We start from the raw sequence: 18122 nt of genomic DNA on the forward strand, positions 1-18122 counted from the left end.
TGAGAAGAAATTGCCATTGAGAGTACAGCTAGGACGAAGGCTGCCTCGTTGGCTCCATGTGCAGGGTCTCTTCATAGGGTCTACTTGATTTGAGCAGAACATCCCTCTTACACCCTCTTATTCTGTCCCCCTTTCGCATTCCCAACCCAAATTCCATTTTTAGTATTGGACTAAGCTTGAGCATTATGTCTTAAAGGGATAGAAGTGCTGTGTTGCCTAATTTATACCTAGAAGGATTAGTAGGTGTGCATCTGCACTTTCTGGTAAAAGTTTTCCAGACCTCTTATCTTTTCTCACTCTCTGTTTTAAAAATATGTAACCAATTTTTTTCTTATTAAGAGATTAGAACATACAGAAAATTTAGAAATGTAAGTAATCACGTATCATTTTGTCATATTAACTTTTCATATGTGTAATTTTTATATATATGTAACTTAACAAAATAGGATATTCTGCATACTTTTTGTAACCTGCTTTTCTATTTAGTACATATTATAAAATTATTACAAATGTTATTTTTACAAAAACAGCATTTTGTCATATTGTCAAATATTCTCTCATATCCTTCTGAATGGCAACAAATTCCATTGTTCTGCTATATCATGCTTTCTTTAATCTGTTTTTGCTGTTGGGCCTTTAGATTTCAATTTTTTTGTTGTTATAACCACATTCATCTGTATCTTTGTTCATACTCACAATTATTTCCATAAAATAAATTTCTGTAAGTGTAATTCAAAAGAGTATATTGTATAATGTCTGATTTTCCTTCAAGAAACATTGTATAGTGCTATAAATAGTATGTGAGAGTTCATACTCTAAATAATACCAACTATTATCATTTACTTAAAAATTGTGTGTTTAATGAATGAGTAATGGTATCAACTCTTTAAAGTTTATATTTCTGTTTTTACCAGTGGGTTGAACATTTTTCATATATTTAACTCTGCATATGAATGAATTACCTGAATTCTCTTGTCCTTAACTCTTTTTAAAATATTTTTTAAATGAAAAATGATTTTCAGTTTAATTTTCCAGATGGATATGTTTTTACTTTGTGGAGTATTTTCTTATGATTTTCTTAAATGTAGAGACGGCTAAATTCTCTCACTTATCTGATAGCATTCAGATTTTCAAAGGTGTAAACTTAGTGTATCCTTGGTGGGCAGAAAAGGATCACCGTATGATTCATGTACTTACTTTTGTCGTGAAGGTGTATAGCTTTCTTTATCCCAAAGCTTTTTAATAACTTACTGCTGTCTGTAAAAGTTAATGGACTTTTAACTGAATAATACATTTGATTACTTGATTTCCTTTCATGACCTTAGTTCAGCCTTAGTAGTTCTGTAGAAGTACTTACTCTGGACTTACTCACAGCAAAGCAGATTTCATGTAGAGGGAGGGGACAAGAAAAATCTCTGGAAAATCAAAGCAGTCTATAGCCATTTAAGGCAAGGACAGAAAGCCATGCCTGCCTGTCCTGTAAATTTCTGAGATCATGAGAGTTCATCACTGTGCCAAAATAGTATATAATCAGTGTTCATAATGATGGCTTTGAATCATGAAGAAAAGGTGAAAACTATTTATAAGCGTTTATATAATCCGTTTACTAAAATGGGATAATTTAACCTCCTACAGAGATTTTTGTTAAACGTTTTTTGTTTTTTTAAATGCTAAGTCATACTACTTTTGTCCCTTTTTTTATTAAAGGAAATCCTTCTTGAGCTTTGGATCCTAACCTCCCTCACCTTCTTAAAGAAGTCACTCCTTTACTTTTGCCCTCCAGCCTGCGTCATGAACGTCTTTCTCTGTGATGGGTTATTCCCACAGGACGCCTGCTCTAACAGGTCCCATCATAAATGGCAAACTTCCCGTAAGCACACATCCTCCCCTGCTCCCACTGCACTTCTCGTTGTTGTATTTTTGCAGTGTCCCCACCACTCACTTCCCAGTACATTCCACTGTGGTTGTCAGCCCACTTCTCCACTGAAGCTTCTCTTGCCAAAATCACCAATTACCAGTACATTATCAAGTTCCCTGTACCTTTTTCTCTCACCTTTCTTGACTTTTCTTTCAACAGAGTTGATATACACCTTCTTTTATAATCATTTTATCTGTAGGCATCCTGCGTATCATACTTTCCTGGTTTTCCTCTGCATTCATTGTCCCTCTCCGGTTTCCTTTGCTGCAGCCACTCGTACTAAAAGATCTCCTTAAACGAGTATAGATTCTTCTGTCGTTGGGTGAATTGTTCTGTAAATGTCAAGATTAAGTCCAGTGGTGTTGTTCATGTTTTCTTTATCTTGACTGTTTTTTTTTTGGTCTATATTAACTATTAGTTGCTGAGAAAAGAAGATGGAAAATTTTAACTATATTTGCATAACTATCTGTTTCTCCTTTCAGTTCTGTCAACTTTTGCTCCATGTATTTTGAAGCTCTGTTATTGACTGAATAAGAATTTAGTATTGTTCTGTCTTCTGGGTGAATCGATACATTTATTGTTATGAAGTGTCACTCTGGAATAGTGTTTTTCAAGTCTTCTGTATCCTTTTTCTTTTGTTTCTACTTGTTTATCAATTACTGGGAAAGCACTGTTGATATTTCCAGTCAATTGAACATAAATTAATAATATTTATGTCTTCTTTATAAATTGACCCCTTTATCATTATGAAATGACTCACTTTATCCCTGATCCTATCACCTTGTTCTGAAATCTACTTTGCCTGGTTTTAACATAGCCATTCTAGCTTTCTTATGCTTAGTGTTTATATGGTATATATTTTTACATCCTTTACTTTTTTTTTAAATTAATTTATTTACTTTTGGCTGCATTGGGTCTTCGTTGCTGCACATGGGCTTTCTCTAGTTGGGTGAGTGGGGGCTACTCTCCATTGTGTTGTGCGGGCTTCTCATTGCAGTGGCTTTTCTTGTTGCAGAGCACGGGCTCTAGGCATGTGAGCTTCAGTAGTTGTGGCATGTGGGCTCAGTAGTTGTGGCTCACCGGCTCTAGAGCATTGGCTCAGTAGTTGTAGCGCACGGGCTTAGTTGCTCCGCGGCATGTGGGATCTTCCCAGACCAGGGTTCAAACCTGTGTCTCCTGCATTGGCAGGCAGATTCTTAACCACTGCACCACCAGGGAAGTCCCTACATCCTTTACTTTTTTTTTTTTTTTTTTTTTTTTTTTTGGCGGTACGCGGGCCTCTCACTGTTGTGGCCTCTCCTGCTGCGGAGCACAGGCTCCGGATGTGCAGACTCAGCGGCCATGGCTCACGGGCCCAGCCACTCCGCGGCATGTGGGATCCTCCCAGACCGGGGCACAAACCCATGTCCCCTGCATCGGCAGGCAGACTCTCAACCACTGCGCCACCAGGGAAGCCCCATTTCTTTATTAAGAAATCATACTTATTTCATATAGACTTCTTGTAGTTGTCATATAATTGAGTCTTGCTTTTTAACACTCTGACAGTCTTTTAATTAAAGTGGTTAGACCATTTATATTTAGTGTAATTTTCAATATATTATCATTATGATTGAGTTTAAACTTATCATTTTGCTATTTGTTTTCTATTTGTCTCATTACTTCTTTCATTCCTTTTTTACTTTTATTCTCCCTTTTGGATTGAGTATTTTTAGTATTTTATTTAATCTCTACTATTTGCTTATAAAGTAGACTTTAAAAAATATTTAATGGTCATTCTCAGTTTTCAGTGTAAATCTTTAGTTTATCCTGGTCTGCCTTCAAATATTGTACCGTGTCACGAATAGCATCAGAGCCTTACAACAGTACATTTCCATTCCCCTACTCTTGCCTATCCTTTGTGGAATTGTTGCCATGTGTTTTATTTCTGCATGTATTATAAATTCCACAATACATTTCTATTGCTTTTGCTTTCAACATTCAATTATCTTTCACAGAAAGTAAAAATTGAGAAAGCAAGTCTTTTATATTTACATATTAACCATTTCTAACATTCTTCATCCCTTTGTGTAGAATTTGAATTTTTATCTGGTATTATTTTTCTACCACTTTAAGAACTTCTCTAACACTTCTTGTGTCCCTGTTGGTGATGATTTTTTTTAGCTTTTGTTTATTTAAAAACATTTTAATTTCACTTTCACTTTGAAAGGGTATTTCTACTAGATCTAGACTTACATTGTCTTCTGGGCTGCACTGTTTCTGACAAGAAACACCATAAATACAGTGGCAGCTTTCATAAGGCAGTTGTAACAGAGTGACTTAACAAAATTGAGAGTATAACACATAAATGAAGATTATTGAAGGTAAATTTGCAATAGGTCAGGATGAAATAGTGTAAAGATGAGACCTTCTAGTGATCTCATGTGGGGAGTAGAGTGGAAGACTGATCTCTATGAAAACTGGAGAATTTATTGTTATAGCAAATGCAGAGTGGGGGAAAGTAAATATTAATGTACAATTCACAAATAACACAAGTGCCTTAAATGTCTTTTTTTGATTTGCTAAAATATCAATTCTTAGAAAATGTCCGTAATTTTTGCCTTTGGTAAGTGTTCGTAATTTTTTAATGTTTTAAGTCCATTTTTAACCTTGTTTATGGGTTGAAGTGAGCAAGTATTTGTACAAGCTATTTTGAGGGTGTAGTGTTACCGTTGAATTGCAGTAAGCAGAAGCTAAACAAATGTGCTCATCATAAACTATTTTATAGTACAGCCAGAGGATTACTAACACATAATTTTATATTAAAAATACTACAGATGAAAAACTGAGTTGATGGAATTAAGTAGAATTTCATGTGAAGTTCTATTAGTGCAACTACTACTAAATTCATTCATTCTTTATGTGGTTGTCTTCATTTTTGAGAAAAAATAGAACCAACAGTGAGAGATCTAAAGGAACTGCATTTTTTTAAATGTTTTAAGGTTTTCTAAAACATTGGTTTCCTGTTTGATTTATAATGGTACCAAATGCTAGCTGCATAAATGATCATACTACAAAAAATTTTGGAAAAAATGAGTCTGACTATAAATGAAGTAAGATCTCAGGCAACATGTTCTGGATTAATAACTATTTTCAGGAGGATTTCTTTCTATTAATGTCACAACTATAGAATATTATTTAAACAATATGAAAGAAATCTAGTAGACTCAGAATTACAGAACTGGAAGTGTTCTCACATAAAATTCTTCTTATGAAGATGAATATCCTGTCTAAAACTTTAGCGGTCTGTCAGGGAAGACTATGAACATTAGGATTTTAAATATAGGACCTTTGGGAACTGTTGGATTGATGGGTGTGTAAGCCCATTCCCAGAGGTACAGACCACTTGAAATTTCTTTCTAACCCTATTATTTTATGTTTGGTGATGAAGTTTATTTTAATTAATGACAGGAATAAACTAGAAATTGAGGTGATTTTACCAGGGCTAAAATTTATCTCAGCCTAAAAAATATTGCATCCTTTTGTGTAGTCCCCTTGTATTTAGGTATATAATGCGTATATGCTATTTATTTTTATCGATTAGCATGTATCTGGGTAAACTGTTAGTGGCTGCATATTTTGCATACCCCGGGTTTATAATATATGTGGCTCAAACCATTAAAGTAACAAACAAGTCAAGCGTAAATTCTGCTGACAGTACCATTGTTAAGTGCTTTAACCAGGCAGTGTATCTGCGCCATCTTGTAGCACATCACCATTTTTTTCTCTTGAGTGCTGTGATATGTAAATTACGTTCAAATAATAGAAGTCTATTCCTTTTTATTCTCACTAACAGATTGTACCAATAAAATTGGCCAAGTGTATACATTTTCATTAATGTGCCAAACATTGTGTGTTCTGCACAGTCTCCCATCTGGTGCTGGGCTCCTATCGGGGCCTTAGGCGTCACGTTTCAGATCTTACCGACCCCTTTAGGGTTGACCAGCCCTGAGACTGACTTCTGCAGATGTGTGTGCCGTAGCCCTGTCTGTCCGTCACGTTCCGACTGTGGAAAGGGTGCTGGACAGAGGCTGTTCCTGTTTTCCTGGTCTTATCCAACGCGGTTCACATTTCAGGCACCTCCTCCGTGTTGTGCTGTCTCATCTCGGTGTGCTGGGCTCTTCCTCACCCTGCTGCTCCAGGTGCTGTCAGCGTGAACTTGGAGGTGCCTATCTTCCCAGCCGTCCTTTCTGGTGGGAAAGGCGCTCGCTGCTCGCAGTCCCTGCTTGCAGTCCGCTGCTCAGGGAGCCCCCAGTGGGCTCTTCTTTGCACTAACTGGAGGCCCTGCCTTAAGCTGTTGGCCACCCAGCATCTGTTAGGGCAAAGGGACACTAAGGACCACCAGTTGTGTGGGGTGCTGCTTAGCCAAGCTTGGGCAAAAGTACCTGGAGCGCGTTGGACGTTGAGAAGTGAGAGGAAGACTCAGGAGGGGTGCTGTGCCCGAGGGGTGGCAGGGCCTGACCCAGCTCCATCCAGCTCCAGCTCCCTCCATGTGCACACCCCAGATAAACACCCTCCCTACCTTTTAAAGTCCACTTCACATTGAAACCCAAGCAGAACTCTCAAGCTTACTTTCATCACTGAAAAAACCCTGAGCTGAAGTTCAAGAGAAGTAGGTTCTCAGCTTAGGCAAGTCGCCCCTGAAGCTTCTAGCTTTAACTGGATGATCGATGTGTATATATAAATAACAAAATTATTATTAGCTCCAATTTTCTAATTTTTTTCTCTTGTTTTAATTTTCTCACTGTCTCACTCCTAATAAGATATCGGTTGCCTTTTTATAGATGTTGAGGACATGTTCACTTCCAGACCTCTCAAAGCTGTTCAGAACACTGATGGATGTCCCCATTGTCGGAGATGGACGTCAGGACAATCTTGAAATGGATGAAATGGAAGATGAGCATGTTAAGGAAGGACCTTCCGACTCTGAGGACATGTGAGCATGATGACATTCGTAGATACCGACACTAACAGGATTTCTGAATTTACACATGTTCTAGAGATGGAGCCTCACCCACAGTTTTCAAACATGATCTGTAGCTGACCTTGCACTACTCCTTTAACTTTTTACAGTGTATTTTAAGGAAACTTTGATATGTGTGTCTGCCTCTAAATACTGTAACTTAATGTCACTTGAGGAATGTAAGGACAGGGTCACCATTGTGTTCTCTGTCTTACTGGCCACTGAGCGCCCGTCACAACGCTTCATGTGGCTGGTGCGTAATTGAGTGAACCTCAGCAGGATAATGACTGTTTGGTAGTTTGATGCCACGTGGTACAGGGATTGCAGTGGGGAACTGAAGGACTCACTACTCTACTCTTCCCCAGGAAGATGCCAGAAAGCTCCCCATCTGTCTCCTGCCGCCTGTGATTTCAAAACCATGGCAGTGGGCAGTTAGCAGGTGGAATAGTGTGTGTGTGTGTGTGTGTGTGTGTGTGCGTGCACATGCTCACATGTGAGTTCTGCACTTAACTGCCTTCACAAAATTCCCTCCTTATTAATGCCTGAGGAATCTAGAATCCCAGAGGAAAATTTAACAACACTCCTGAAAGAGCTGGGAACTGGCAGCTCCTTAGACAGTAATGCCCCTTCACCTTCCTTGATATCAGTCAGCCTTCTCAGCCCATCCGACAAATGTTACAGCGTTTTGGGGGAAATAAAACCAGAGTGTTCAAGCAGTGTATTCAAGTCACCGGGAAAATAGGTTGCAAAATGCTATAATTTTTATGATTTATTTTTTGATTTGTTTGAATTTATTTAAGTTTCTCCTTTTTACCTCTGCCTTTCAGTAGAAACAATGTGTGTTTTGATCTAATTGAAAACATGATATCAGTCTCATGATTTTTCTCCCTTTGATTCTTGAGCTGGGCACTGCATCTGGTGCATTTTATTTTCTGTTTTTCTTAAGGCTTGCCCTTTCTTTTTAAATTTCTAGCCAAACTTTATCTTTCAAAGGTTGACTTTTGAATTCTCTGGCTGTCCAGTGGTTAGGACTCCATGCTTTCACTGCCGAGGGCCCGGGTTCAACCCCTGGTCGGGGAACTAAGATCCCACAAGCCACGCAGTGTGGCCAAAAAAATAAATAAAGGTTGACTTTTTTTTTCCCCCATAGAGTTCTGTAGATTTTTGCTGGTGCCCTGAAAATTTGGAGGAAAAGTTACCTTTTTATCCTTGCTTCTTCTGCTTGGCTGTGGTCATTAAGCACTTTACGTTGTATTTTTATTAAGCCTGTTGGATAACAGGACAACATTTCAGCACCTCTGTGGTTGACAAAATCCTTGGTAACAGTTTTTTCCTCAGAGTTTTTGTAAGTCATCAGTTTTTATCTGAGTGAATATAGCTTATTTGCGGCTTATATTCTTTTAATTACTAGTTGATGACAGAATTTTATTTTAAAATTTAAGTTAGAAGGTTTTAATGTTATTTTTTTTTTTAAAGGTTTTTTTTTTTTTTTTTTTTTTTTTTTGCGGTGCGCGGGCCTCTCACTGCTGTGGCCTCTCCCGTTGTGGAGCACAGGCTCCGGACGCGCAGGCCCAGCGGCCATGGCTCACGGGCCCAGCCTCTCCGCGGCATGTGGGATCCTCCCGGACCAGGGCACGAACCCGCGTCCCCTGCATCGGCAGGCAGACTCTCAACCACTGCGCCACCAGGGAAGCCCTAATGTTATTTTTAAAATTTGAAAAGTAAGTTTTTTTTCAAGTAAGTTACTCCATATGCATATAGGGAAATTTCACTTGACATTTTTCTTTGGAAAATACGCATGTTTTTGATCCAAACTTTATTTATGGTCATATAATAAAACCTACTAAAAAGAAAATTCAGGACCAGGTTTTAAAGTACCTGAGTCAATTTTCTGAGTGCTCATTTCATAAAAAATGTTAATCCTCTTACACTTTTCTTACATTGGCATAGTTAGCAGCCCACTTGCTTTAATACCATCTGTGGTGGAAACTAATTCCTCTACAGGAAGATTTTACCAACAGGTTAATAATGCCTAGTCACATAGCAATGGTACCTAGCAGATGTGCGTGGTATGTAAGTCTGGTAATTAAATATTAAGCTAAATGCTCCTAGAAGGATGATCCAAAAGATTAGACACTGTCCTTCTCATTCTAATTAGATGATGTTTGCTTTTCTTTAAGTGCTGCAAAGTCAAAGTGTAGGAGTTTGTACACATATGTACAAAATAAAGATATTTCTACTTTAAAAATTATTTTTCTGTTAATGAAAATTTTGTATGAGGTCTCACATAATAATATTTATGTTTTATTTCTTCAGTAAGTATTTGTTTATTCAGTTAGAGTCTAAACTTTAAGAAAGGGCTTCATCAGCCCTGTGTTCTGCTTAATACTGCTTTTCCACTATTGAAATCCTCACTGTGGGTCCCTAATCTTTCAGAGGACTTTACGTATCTAAAACTCGAATGAACTCTTAGTCCACAAGTTCTTCCATTTGCGTGCCCCAGGGAGAAAGAAGCAGCTCCTGGGGGGAATGGAGCTGCTTGCTGAGTGTGCTTCCGGGGTCTTGTAGACATGGTCAGAAGGCCTGAATCTCAGTCTCGTTTTTGTCATTTATTGACCACGTGGCCTTGACAAGTCACTTGAGCACCTTGATTCATAGTTTCCGTGTTTCTAAAGTGAGTTTTGTATGGATAAAATTTAAATAGTAGGATAAACAGCTTTAATAACTAAGGTATTATATGAGTGTAAGATATTACTTGCATAAATCAGTTCATTTCAGCATCTGTAATTGCACAAAAGTAGAATTAATACTCTGGGCAGTGCCTGGAGGGCAAGACCCCCACAGTGAGGCTAGTGCCCAGCTGTCGCACATCCACACCAAGATTTTGCTGAACCTTCAAAACTACATGAAAGAAAAATATTTAGTCTGGCTCTTCAATATTGAAGCATTCTTTCAAAACTTAAGGAATTAATAATGTTGATAGTTACATGATTCTCTCTGACAAATCAGGAACATTTTATACAAGTCATCTTCGGGCGTACGTATTCCAGATGTGTCGTGTGCTTTATTTATCAATTGTGTGAATCCTCATTTCCTTTGTTAAAAACTATGTGTTTTTTCAGATTTCTTTTTACCCACAACGAGTACTTTTAAGTAGAAAGGAGCGCATGTATATGGAGTTGAAGTAAAATTTCAGAAAGGTAAAGTTTTGGTAACGTTCCATTTAATTTTTAATTCTCAGTGTGTTTGAAGAGGCTGACACAGACTTACAAGAGCTTCAGGCCTCCATGGAGCAGCTGCTGCGGGAGCAGCCTGGGGAGGACTACAGCGAGGAGGAGGGGTTGGGCCTGAAGACCAGCGACGCGGAGCAGGCCGCCAACGGCACGGACGCGGGCGATGAGGACGACAGCCCTAGCAGCGAGAGCGCTCTCAACGAGGAGTGGCACTCGGGTGCGTGGTGGCCCACACTGCAAGCAGCGTGTCTCTTTCTGGCCTCCAACACGAGCCCCTTCCAGCCTTAAGTGAGGCTGAAGCCTGTTCTGTGTCGCTGACTTGCGTCCACTCTCTCTTCTTACACAGTCTGCATACATAGTTGTCCCATTTCTTTTCCACTAAAGTATGGAAATGCTTCTTGAAGGATTTTTATCCTGTTATCCTCCACTTCGTGACTTATTTTCCTAGTAATAAAGATAGTAACTTAGTTTTCTTAGCCCTTTATGTTTTACAAAGGGCTTCCACATACAGTGCTTAACCAGCAGGGTTAAACCGAAAGAGTTTTTAAAACCTTGACACTTCTTTGTTTTTTTTTTGGTTTGGAAACAGCTCCTTGTTCATATCATTGACCCTAAGATGCATAGAAAATTCGTGTATTTAAATAACGATTTATTTGAGAAGAAGAGGTAATGTGAAAAAGAATGATTCTGCATTCATTTTTCTTTTACTAGAATTTTTCACATTACCTTGGGCATGTACATGACATAAAACATATAAAGCATTTATAATACTTTTTAAGTGCCTTCCAAGTTTTATGATATACATCTTAGGTCATCTATATGCTTGTTCATGTTTTGCCCTATGTTTAATATCAAGTTTTTAAAAATAGAGTGGGTTGCCTCAGTGCAGAACATACGGGTATGCTTTTTCCTTTTTTTTTTTTTTTTTTTAGCTAAATTCAGTGACATCTTTTGGAATAGTTTTTATTCTAACCTGACTCACTGTTTATGTCTATAAAAGAAAAGATTTCTAAAGTAACATTCCTGTTAAGACAAATTTATATATACATACATTGATTACCTATATATATGACAAGTATTATAATGACAGAAACTTTATATTGAATGTACAAGTAGTCTACCAATGACAGTATTCACGTGTTACAGGATTTTAATCAGTTATGGTAAGAATTATTTTATTCAGTCTTTTACATCATAAAATGTCTTCTTTTTTATTTATGTTTTTAGATAACAGTGATGGTGAGATAACTAGTGAATGTGAATACGACAGTGTCTTTAATCATTTAGAGGAACTAAGGCTTCACCTAGAGCAGGAAATAGGCTTCGAAAAGTTCTTTGAGGTTTACGAGAAAGTAAAAGTGAGTAAAATGTCACTTAAAGCATTTAATTTTGAAATATGCTCTGTTTGAATTACTAGTGAAATGTCAGTGATTTTTATTGGTCATTAGACCCATTATAAATAATAAACAAAGTCTCCAATTAGAGGAGGTTAACATTCAAATATTAATTTATATTTGGAAATTTGGTATAGGCTGTTCATGAAGATGAAGATGAAAATATTGAGATTTGTTCAACAGTGGTTCAGAATCTTTTGGGAAATGAACATCAGCATCTTTATTCCAAGATTCTTCATTTAGTTATGGCAGATGGAGCCTATCAAGAAGGTAAGATTTCCTCACATCCTTATATTTTAAATAAATGTGCAAAAAATAAAATGACAAATGTAAATTGATGACGTTATATCGCATGCATTTTGGTGAAATCTATATTGGAATTATATGTAGTACTTTGAAGCAATTAACTGTGTCCTTCTTTTTGACTGTTTCTGGCATAAGCTTTTATTGGCTTAAGTTTTTTAAGTCAATATTTTAATTTAATTTGCAAGTAACATTTTGAATGAGATTTTTTAAAAGCCTCTTTATTGGACAGCTCTAGAAATTAGAATACTTTTTTTATTAAGGAGGCAGAATTAAAATTTTAGACACATACGTAAAATTTCTCCTAACTAGAACCAAATGCAATCTCTTCTGTTGAGAGTAAGTAGAGTTCATCTACAGTGATTTGAGGGTAAACCATTTTTATATTTGGAAAATATTTACCAAAAGAATTACTCAGAATGTGTTAGGACTTTATTAAAAGTTATTAAAGTTAAAAATGTTTTTCCCGTTAAATTGGTCAAGAGCACTAAGCATGGAACCTAGAGACCAGAATTACATTCCCGACTCTGACAAGCTGGTCATGACCCAAGGTGATTTATTTTGTCTCGAGTTTGTTTCCTTTGCTATCAGATGGAACATGACCTCCAACCTCATGCACTGTGGTGGATTTTCAGAGTGTTTATGGAGCCCCCGTGGGCCTGGCACTTCATTTCTGTGGCCACTGAAGGGCATGGTCTGTGCTTACATGTTGTGTACAGTTTCCTAGGGAGATAAGACAGATAGATAGGAAAGAAAGTGTAAAACTATACATAGAAGTGCTCATTCTGAAATGTTTTCAGTGCAGTAGGAATTAGAGAAGGGAGATCAAACTGGGAAAAATGGAAAGAAACGTAGAAGGCGTGACTTGTAGGGAAAAGAACAAACCAGCGATTCATGTGTGTTAGGGTTAGACTGACTGTATTAGGAGCTTCCTGTTGAGAATTAGTCTTTGTGATTGACCCTGTGAAATGTGTAAGGAACTGGAGGAAACCAGTGAAGGTTTCTGAAGTGAAAGGACTGACATAGTGGAAGAGGCAGTGGGAGCACCTGATGGAAACGGTAGAGGCAGTTGGCGTGAGTTGGTGAGGACCCGGACTTCGTGTTCAGAGGGGTGTTCAGTTCAGGTATTTCAGAGCCAGGGTTTTATTAAAATATTTGACATTTTGACTCATGAAAAATTACGTCTGCTAAAATCACAGCTCAAGAATGCTTTTTATTTTGGGAGAAACTTTATGGTTATGTAGACTTATTTACATTAACTGTAAGCTCAGCAAAAACTTTCTTGAGTTGCTTTAATGGAAGTAAAATTCTTGATAAAATTCTAATAGTTATCGTTAAATTGAAAGTAGAAAATCTTCAGGTAGAGTAAGTACTCTTTTTTTAAAAATTAATTAATTTATTTATTTTTGGCTGCGTTGGGTCTTTGTTGCTGTGCGTGGGCTTTCTCTAGTTGCGGCAAGCAGGGGCCGCTCTTTGTTGCGGCGTGCGGACTTCTCATTGTGGTGGCTTCTCTTGTTGCGGAGCACAGGCTCTAGGCGCGCAGGCCTCAGTAGCTGTGGCACACGGGCTCAGTAGTTGTGGCTCACAGGCTCTAGAGTGCAGGCTCAGTAGTTGTGGCGCACGGGCTTAGTTGCTCCGCGGCATGTGGGATCTTCCTGGACCAGAGCTCGAACCCGTGTCCCCTGCACTGGCAGGCGGATTCTTAACCACTGTGCCACCAGGGAAGCCCAGTAAGTACTCTTATAGCTTCAGACCCCACTGCATTTTCATTACTTTTCTTCTTAAGCTAACAGAATAACTGCCAAGGAGTAGTTCAGGCCATTAGCAGCAAGGAACAGATTGAACGTAAACCAGTCCTTCTTATAAGCCAGCAGATAGTGCTGCCTGTGTGCTTCACTATGTAGTAGTTCAGATTATCAGAAATAGGCGTAAACAGAATCACGTTTTATGCTTATGGTGGTTGCTATGAAACCTATCAGTAGAAATTTAAGGGAGCTCTTCCTTATTAAAAAAAAATGTCAAAGGACAATAAAATAACTCCACTTTGGGGAAAAAATATAAGAACGTACTTATCCAAATAAATGTTTAGTGTCTTCAAAGCAGAGGTACAGACTTATTCTAATGAAGGTATTCCATTACACAAAATATCTTGAAACTTCTCTTTCAGAAATTCCCTGACAGCTTATATACCAGATTCTTTTGATTGTCTTTCTAGATACAAGTCTATTCTGAGAGCATTTAATTTTTTTGCAAAAAGCTTAAAGTTACTTGCAACCAAGTTTAGTGAATGAAGTGGGTAATCAAGATAAATGATATGTGATCTTTTTCAGTAACTTACCATGCAGTAATGAACCTAATTTGTATAATTAGTTTGTAAACTGATTTGGAATATTTTGAACAAGAATTCATTTCTAGGGCTTCCCTGGTGGCACAGTGGTTGAGAGTCCGCCTGCCGATGCAGGGAACACAGGTTCGTGCCCCGGTCCGGGAGGATCCCACATGCCGCGGAGTGGCTGGGCCCGTGAGCCACAGCTGCTGAGCCTGTGCGTCTGGAGCCTGTGCTCCACAACGGGAGAGGCCACAGCAGTGAGAGGCCCGCATACCGCAAAAAAAAACAAAAAACAAAGCATTTCTAAAAATATTTGTCAAAAATTAATACTATTACTTTAAAGGTATGATTTGTAGACTAAAGTCAAGGATTTAAAGTGTTGATGCGTAATTTTGGCAGTATAAATTTTCATAAGATTTATTTATATTCCATCTCGTTCCCCACAAAAAGGTTTAACTACATGATATGTAGTGCAATGTATATATATGTGTGTGTGTGTGTTTATACACACATACACACAGATCAAACTGAAATTAAGTTAAAAACAAGTGTTTGGGAAAGTCAACATTATCAGGCAAATGAATACCTCAGGCAAATGAGTGCAAGCAATATAATATTAAGCCAAGTTGAAGTAGGAACAGAAAGTTCATGGTCAAAGGGTCTCTACAATTTGGGAAAATAATTCACAAATTTGGTGCTGAGATTTGTAGCAAAGCAGGAAACCTAACTAATCACTTGAGACGAAATATGTCCGTTACTCAGAGGACAGCTCTTTTTGGTATTGAAACAAAGGAAAAATGTCCAGTGATTCTTCTAAAAAGGGGACTATGATAAAGTGTTCCTCAAACTCGGGTAGCATGTGGAGTCCCCTAAAGGGGAAGATACTTTTTCAGACTCCAAGAATCTAAGTCCATAGACCTCAGTGAAAAACTGAAGTCTTAGTGTTTGCAAATGTCTTTCAGTTGTGTTTATTACTATAAAACATGGGGGTTTTTAATATATATATAAAATATTTTTATCAAAATGAATATATAAAATATAAACATTATCTGGAACTTGTATATTCCTGATTTAATTGAAATCTTGGACACCATTTTATAAAACAGCCCTGTTATGGCATGAAAACATTCTCAGTAACTTTTACAATATTTGGATTTCATAGGACCCTTTCTCATAATATGGCATGTGGAAGTTAATGGCATGAGGCCAGAAAAATGATTGTATTTGAGTGAATCTGTGGAGAGTATCAGACTAGTTCTGTTCATACTCAGACTGCATCCTTCAGGCAGTTCTCACAAGTATCGTTTCAAGATGCTTTCCATTAGTAGTCAGCAACAGTGTGCTTGGGAGTTAGCGTTGCTTGACAGGTATTTGGAAAACTTGCCCCTTCCTTGGAGAAAAAGCACAGTCAGCTGAGCCATGAGGTAGAATTGACACGGTCCTGTGACAGCTGAGTGGTTTCAGAAGGACACATGCCTACGCAGAAGGCCATTCCCCTGCAAAACACCACCAATCATGCCGGCTAATGCACTCCTCAAGAAGCAGTACCAGGTTTACTCTACCACACAAATGAAAGGGCACGAGGACCCCGAGTTCTGGATCATAAAGCCTGCAGTAATTCCTTTAGCCTGGAAAAAAAGGTAAAGAGCTAAGCATATCAACTCATATAAGCTGGTTGTAAAATGTATATTGAATTCTCTAAATCAGCCATCCCCAACTTTTATGGCGCCAGGGACCGGTTTCGTGGAAGACAGTTTTTCCACAGAGTGGGGAGTGGGGTGGGAATTGTTTGGGGATGAAACAAGCGCGTTACATTTATTGTGCACTTTATTATTATTACATTGTAATATATAATGAAATAATTATACAACTCACCATAATGCAGAATCAGTGGGAGCCCTGAGCTTGTTTTCCTGCAACTAGATGGTACCATGTGGGGGTGACGGGAGACAGTGACACCCAAAGTGTGTTGCTTATGTCTGGTCTACCCCGTTAGATGCAGCTTAATTGTCACTTGCCACTCACTGATAGGGTTTTGGTGTGAGTCTGCAAGCAAGGGATTTTTGTTGTTGTGGTGGTGGTGGTGGTACGCGGGCCTCTCAGTGTTGTGGCCTCTCCCGTTGTGGAGCACAGGCTCCGGACGCGCAGGCTCAGCGGCCATGGCTCACGGGCCGAGCCGCTCCGCGGCATGTGGGATCTTCCCGGACCAGGGCACGAACCCGTGTCCCCTGCATCGGCAGGCGGACTCTCAACCACTGCACCACCAGGGGAAGCCCTGTTTCTTATATATTTTATACAGAGTAGCTTGTATCTCTTAATCCCATGCCCCTAATTTGCCCCTCCCCCCTTCCCTTTCCCCTTTGGTAGCCACTAGTTTGTTTATTGTATCTGTGAGTCTGTTTCTTTTTTGCATGAATATTCATTTGTATTATTTTTAAAGATTCCAAAATAAGTGGTATCATGGACTATTAGACTTTCTCTGTGTGACTGCTTTCACTAAGCATATTCTCTAGGTCCATCCGCATTGCTGCAAATGGCAGGATTTCATTCTTTTTTATGGCTGAGTAATATTCCATTGTATATATGTACCACATCCTCTTTATCCATTCATGTTGATGGACGTTTAGTTTGCTTCCATATCTTGGCTATTGTAGATAACGGTGCTATGAACTTTGGGGTGCATGTATCTTTTTTGAATCAGTGTTTCTGTTTTCAGGATATATACCCGAGAATAGAATACTGGATCATATGTTAGTTCTATTTTTAGTTTTTTCCATAATGACTGCACCAGTTTACATTCTCACCAACAGTGTACAAGGGTTCCGTTTTCTTCACATTCTCTCCAACATTTGTTATTTGTAGGCTTTTTGGTGATGGCAGGTGATGAGGTGATATCTCGTTTTGATTTGCATTTCTCTAGTAATTAGTGACGTTGGACATCTTTTCATGTGTGTTAGGCATCTGTATGTCTTTGGAAAATGTCTAGTCAGGACTTCTGACCATTTATTTATTTATTTATTTATTTTGCGGTACACTGGCCTCTCACTGCTGTGGCCTCTCCCGTTGCGGAGCAGAGGCTCTGGACGTGCAGGCTCAGTGGCCATGGCTCACGGGCCCAGCCACTTCGTGGCATGTGGGATCCTCCCGGACCGGGGCATGAACCCGTGTCCCCTGCATCGGCAGGTGGACTCTCAACCACTGCGCCACCAGGGAAGCCCCTTCCCATTTATTTATTTGTTTGTTTTTTAATTTATGGCTGTGTTGTGTTTTAGTTGTGGCACACGGGAGTCTTTGTTTAGGTGTGTGGGATCTTCCATTGCAGCGCAGGCTCTTTGTTGTGGCATGCAGGCTTCTCTCTAGCTGTGGCACGCAGACTCCAGAGTGCACGGGCTCTGTAGTTTGCAGCATGTGGGCTCTCTCATTGGGGCACACGAGCTCAGTAGGTGTGGTGCGTGGGCTTAGTTGCCCCATGGCATGTGGGATCTTAGTTCCCTGACCAGGTGTCAAACCCATGTACCCTGCATTGGAAGGCAAATTCTTTACCACTGGACTACCAGGGAACTCCCTCTTCTGCCCATTTTTGGTTAGGTTGATTTTTGGTTTTGGATTTGGGTTTGTTTTATATTGAGTTGTATGAGCTGTTTATATACTTTGGATATTAATCCCTTGTTAGTCATATCATTTGCAATATTTTCTCCCATTCCAAAGGTTGTGTTTTTGTTTTGCTGGTGGTTTCCTTTGCTGTGCAAAAAGCTTTTAAGTTTAATTAGGTCCATTTGTTTATTTTTGCTTTTATTTCTTTTGCCTTAGGAGATGGATCCAAAAAAATATTGCTATGATTTATGTCAGGAGTGCTCTATGTTCTCTTCTATGAGTCTTATGGTTTCAGGTTTAACATTTAGGTTTTTAATCCATTTTGAGTTTATTTTTGTATATGGTGTGAGGA

General features: G+C 38.8%; 1 protein-coding gene across 5 annotated transcripts in view; it reads left to right on the forward strand.

Moving 5' to 3' along the window:
- NEK1 (NIMA related kinase 1) overlaps positions 1-18122 on the forward strand; it is a 212661-nt gene that overhangs the window by 184251 nt on the left and 10288 nt on the right. For all 5 annotated transcript variants that reach the window (XM_082657164.1, XM_082657161.1, XM_082657163.1 and 2 more), the window contains 4 exons: positions 6739-6890; positions 10159-10367; positions 11378-11508; positions 11682-11814. In XM_082657164.1, coding sequence (XP_082513290.1) covers positions 6739-6890; positions 10159-10367; positions 11378-11508; positions 11682-11814 — 625 coding nt within the window. The remainder of the gene's footprint in view (positions 1-6738; positions 6891-10158; positions 10368-11377; positions 11509-11681; positions 11815-18122) is intronic.

Source organism: Grampus griseus, assembly GCF_964374135.1.
Source record: "Grampus griseus genome assembly, chromosome: 6".
Taxonomy (NCBI): Eukaryota; Metazoa; Chordata; class Mammalia; order Artiodactyla; family Delphinidae; genus Grampus; species Grampus griseus.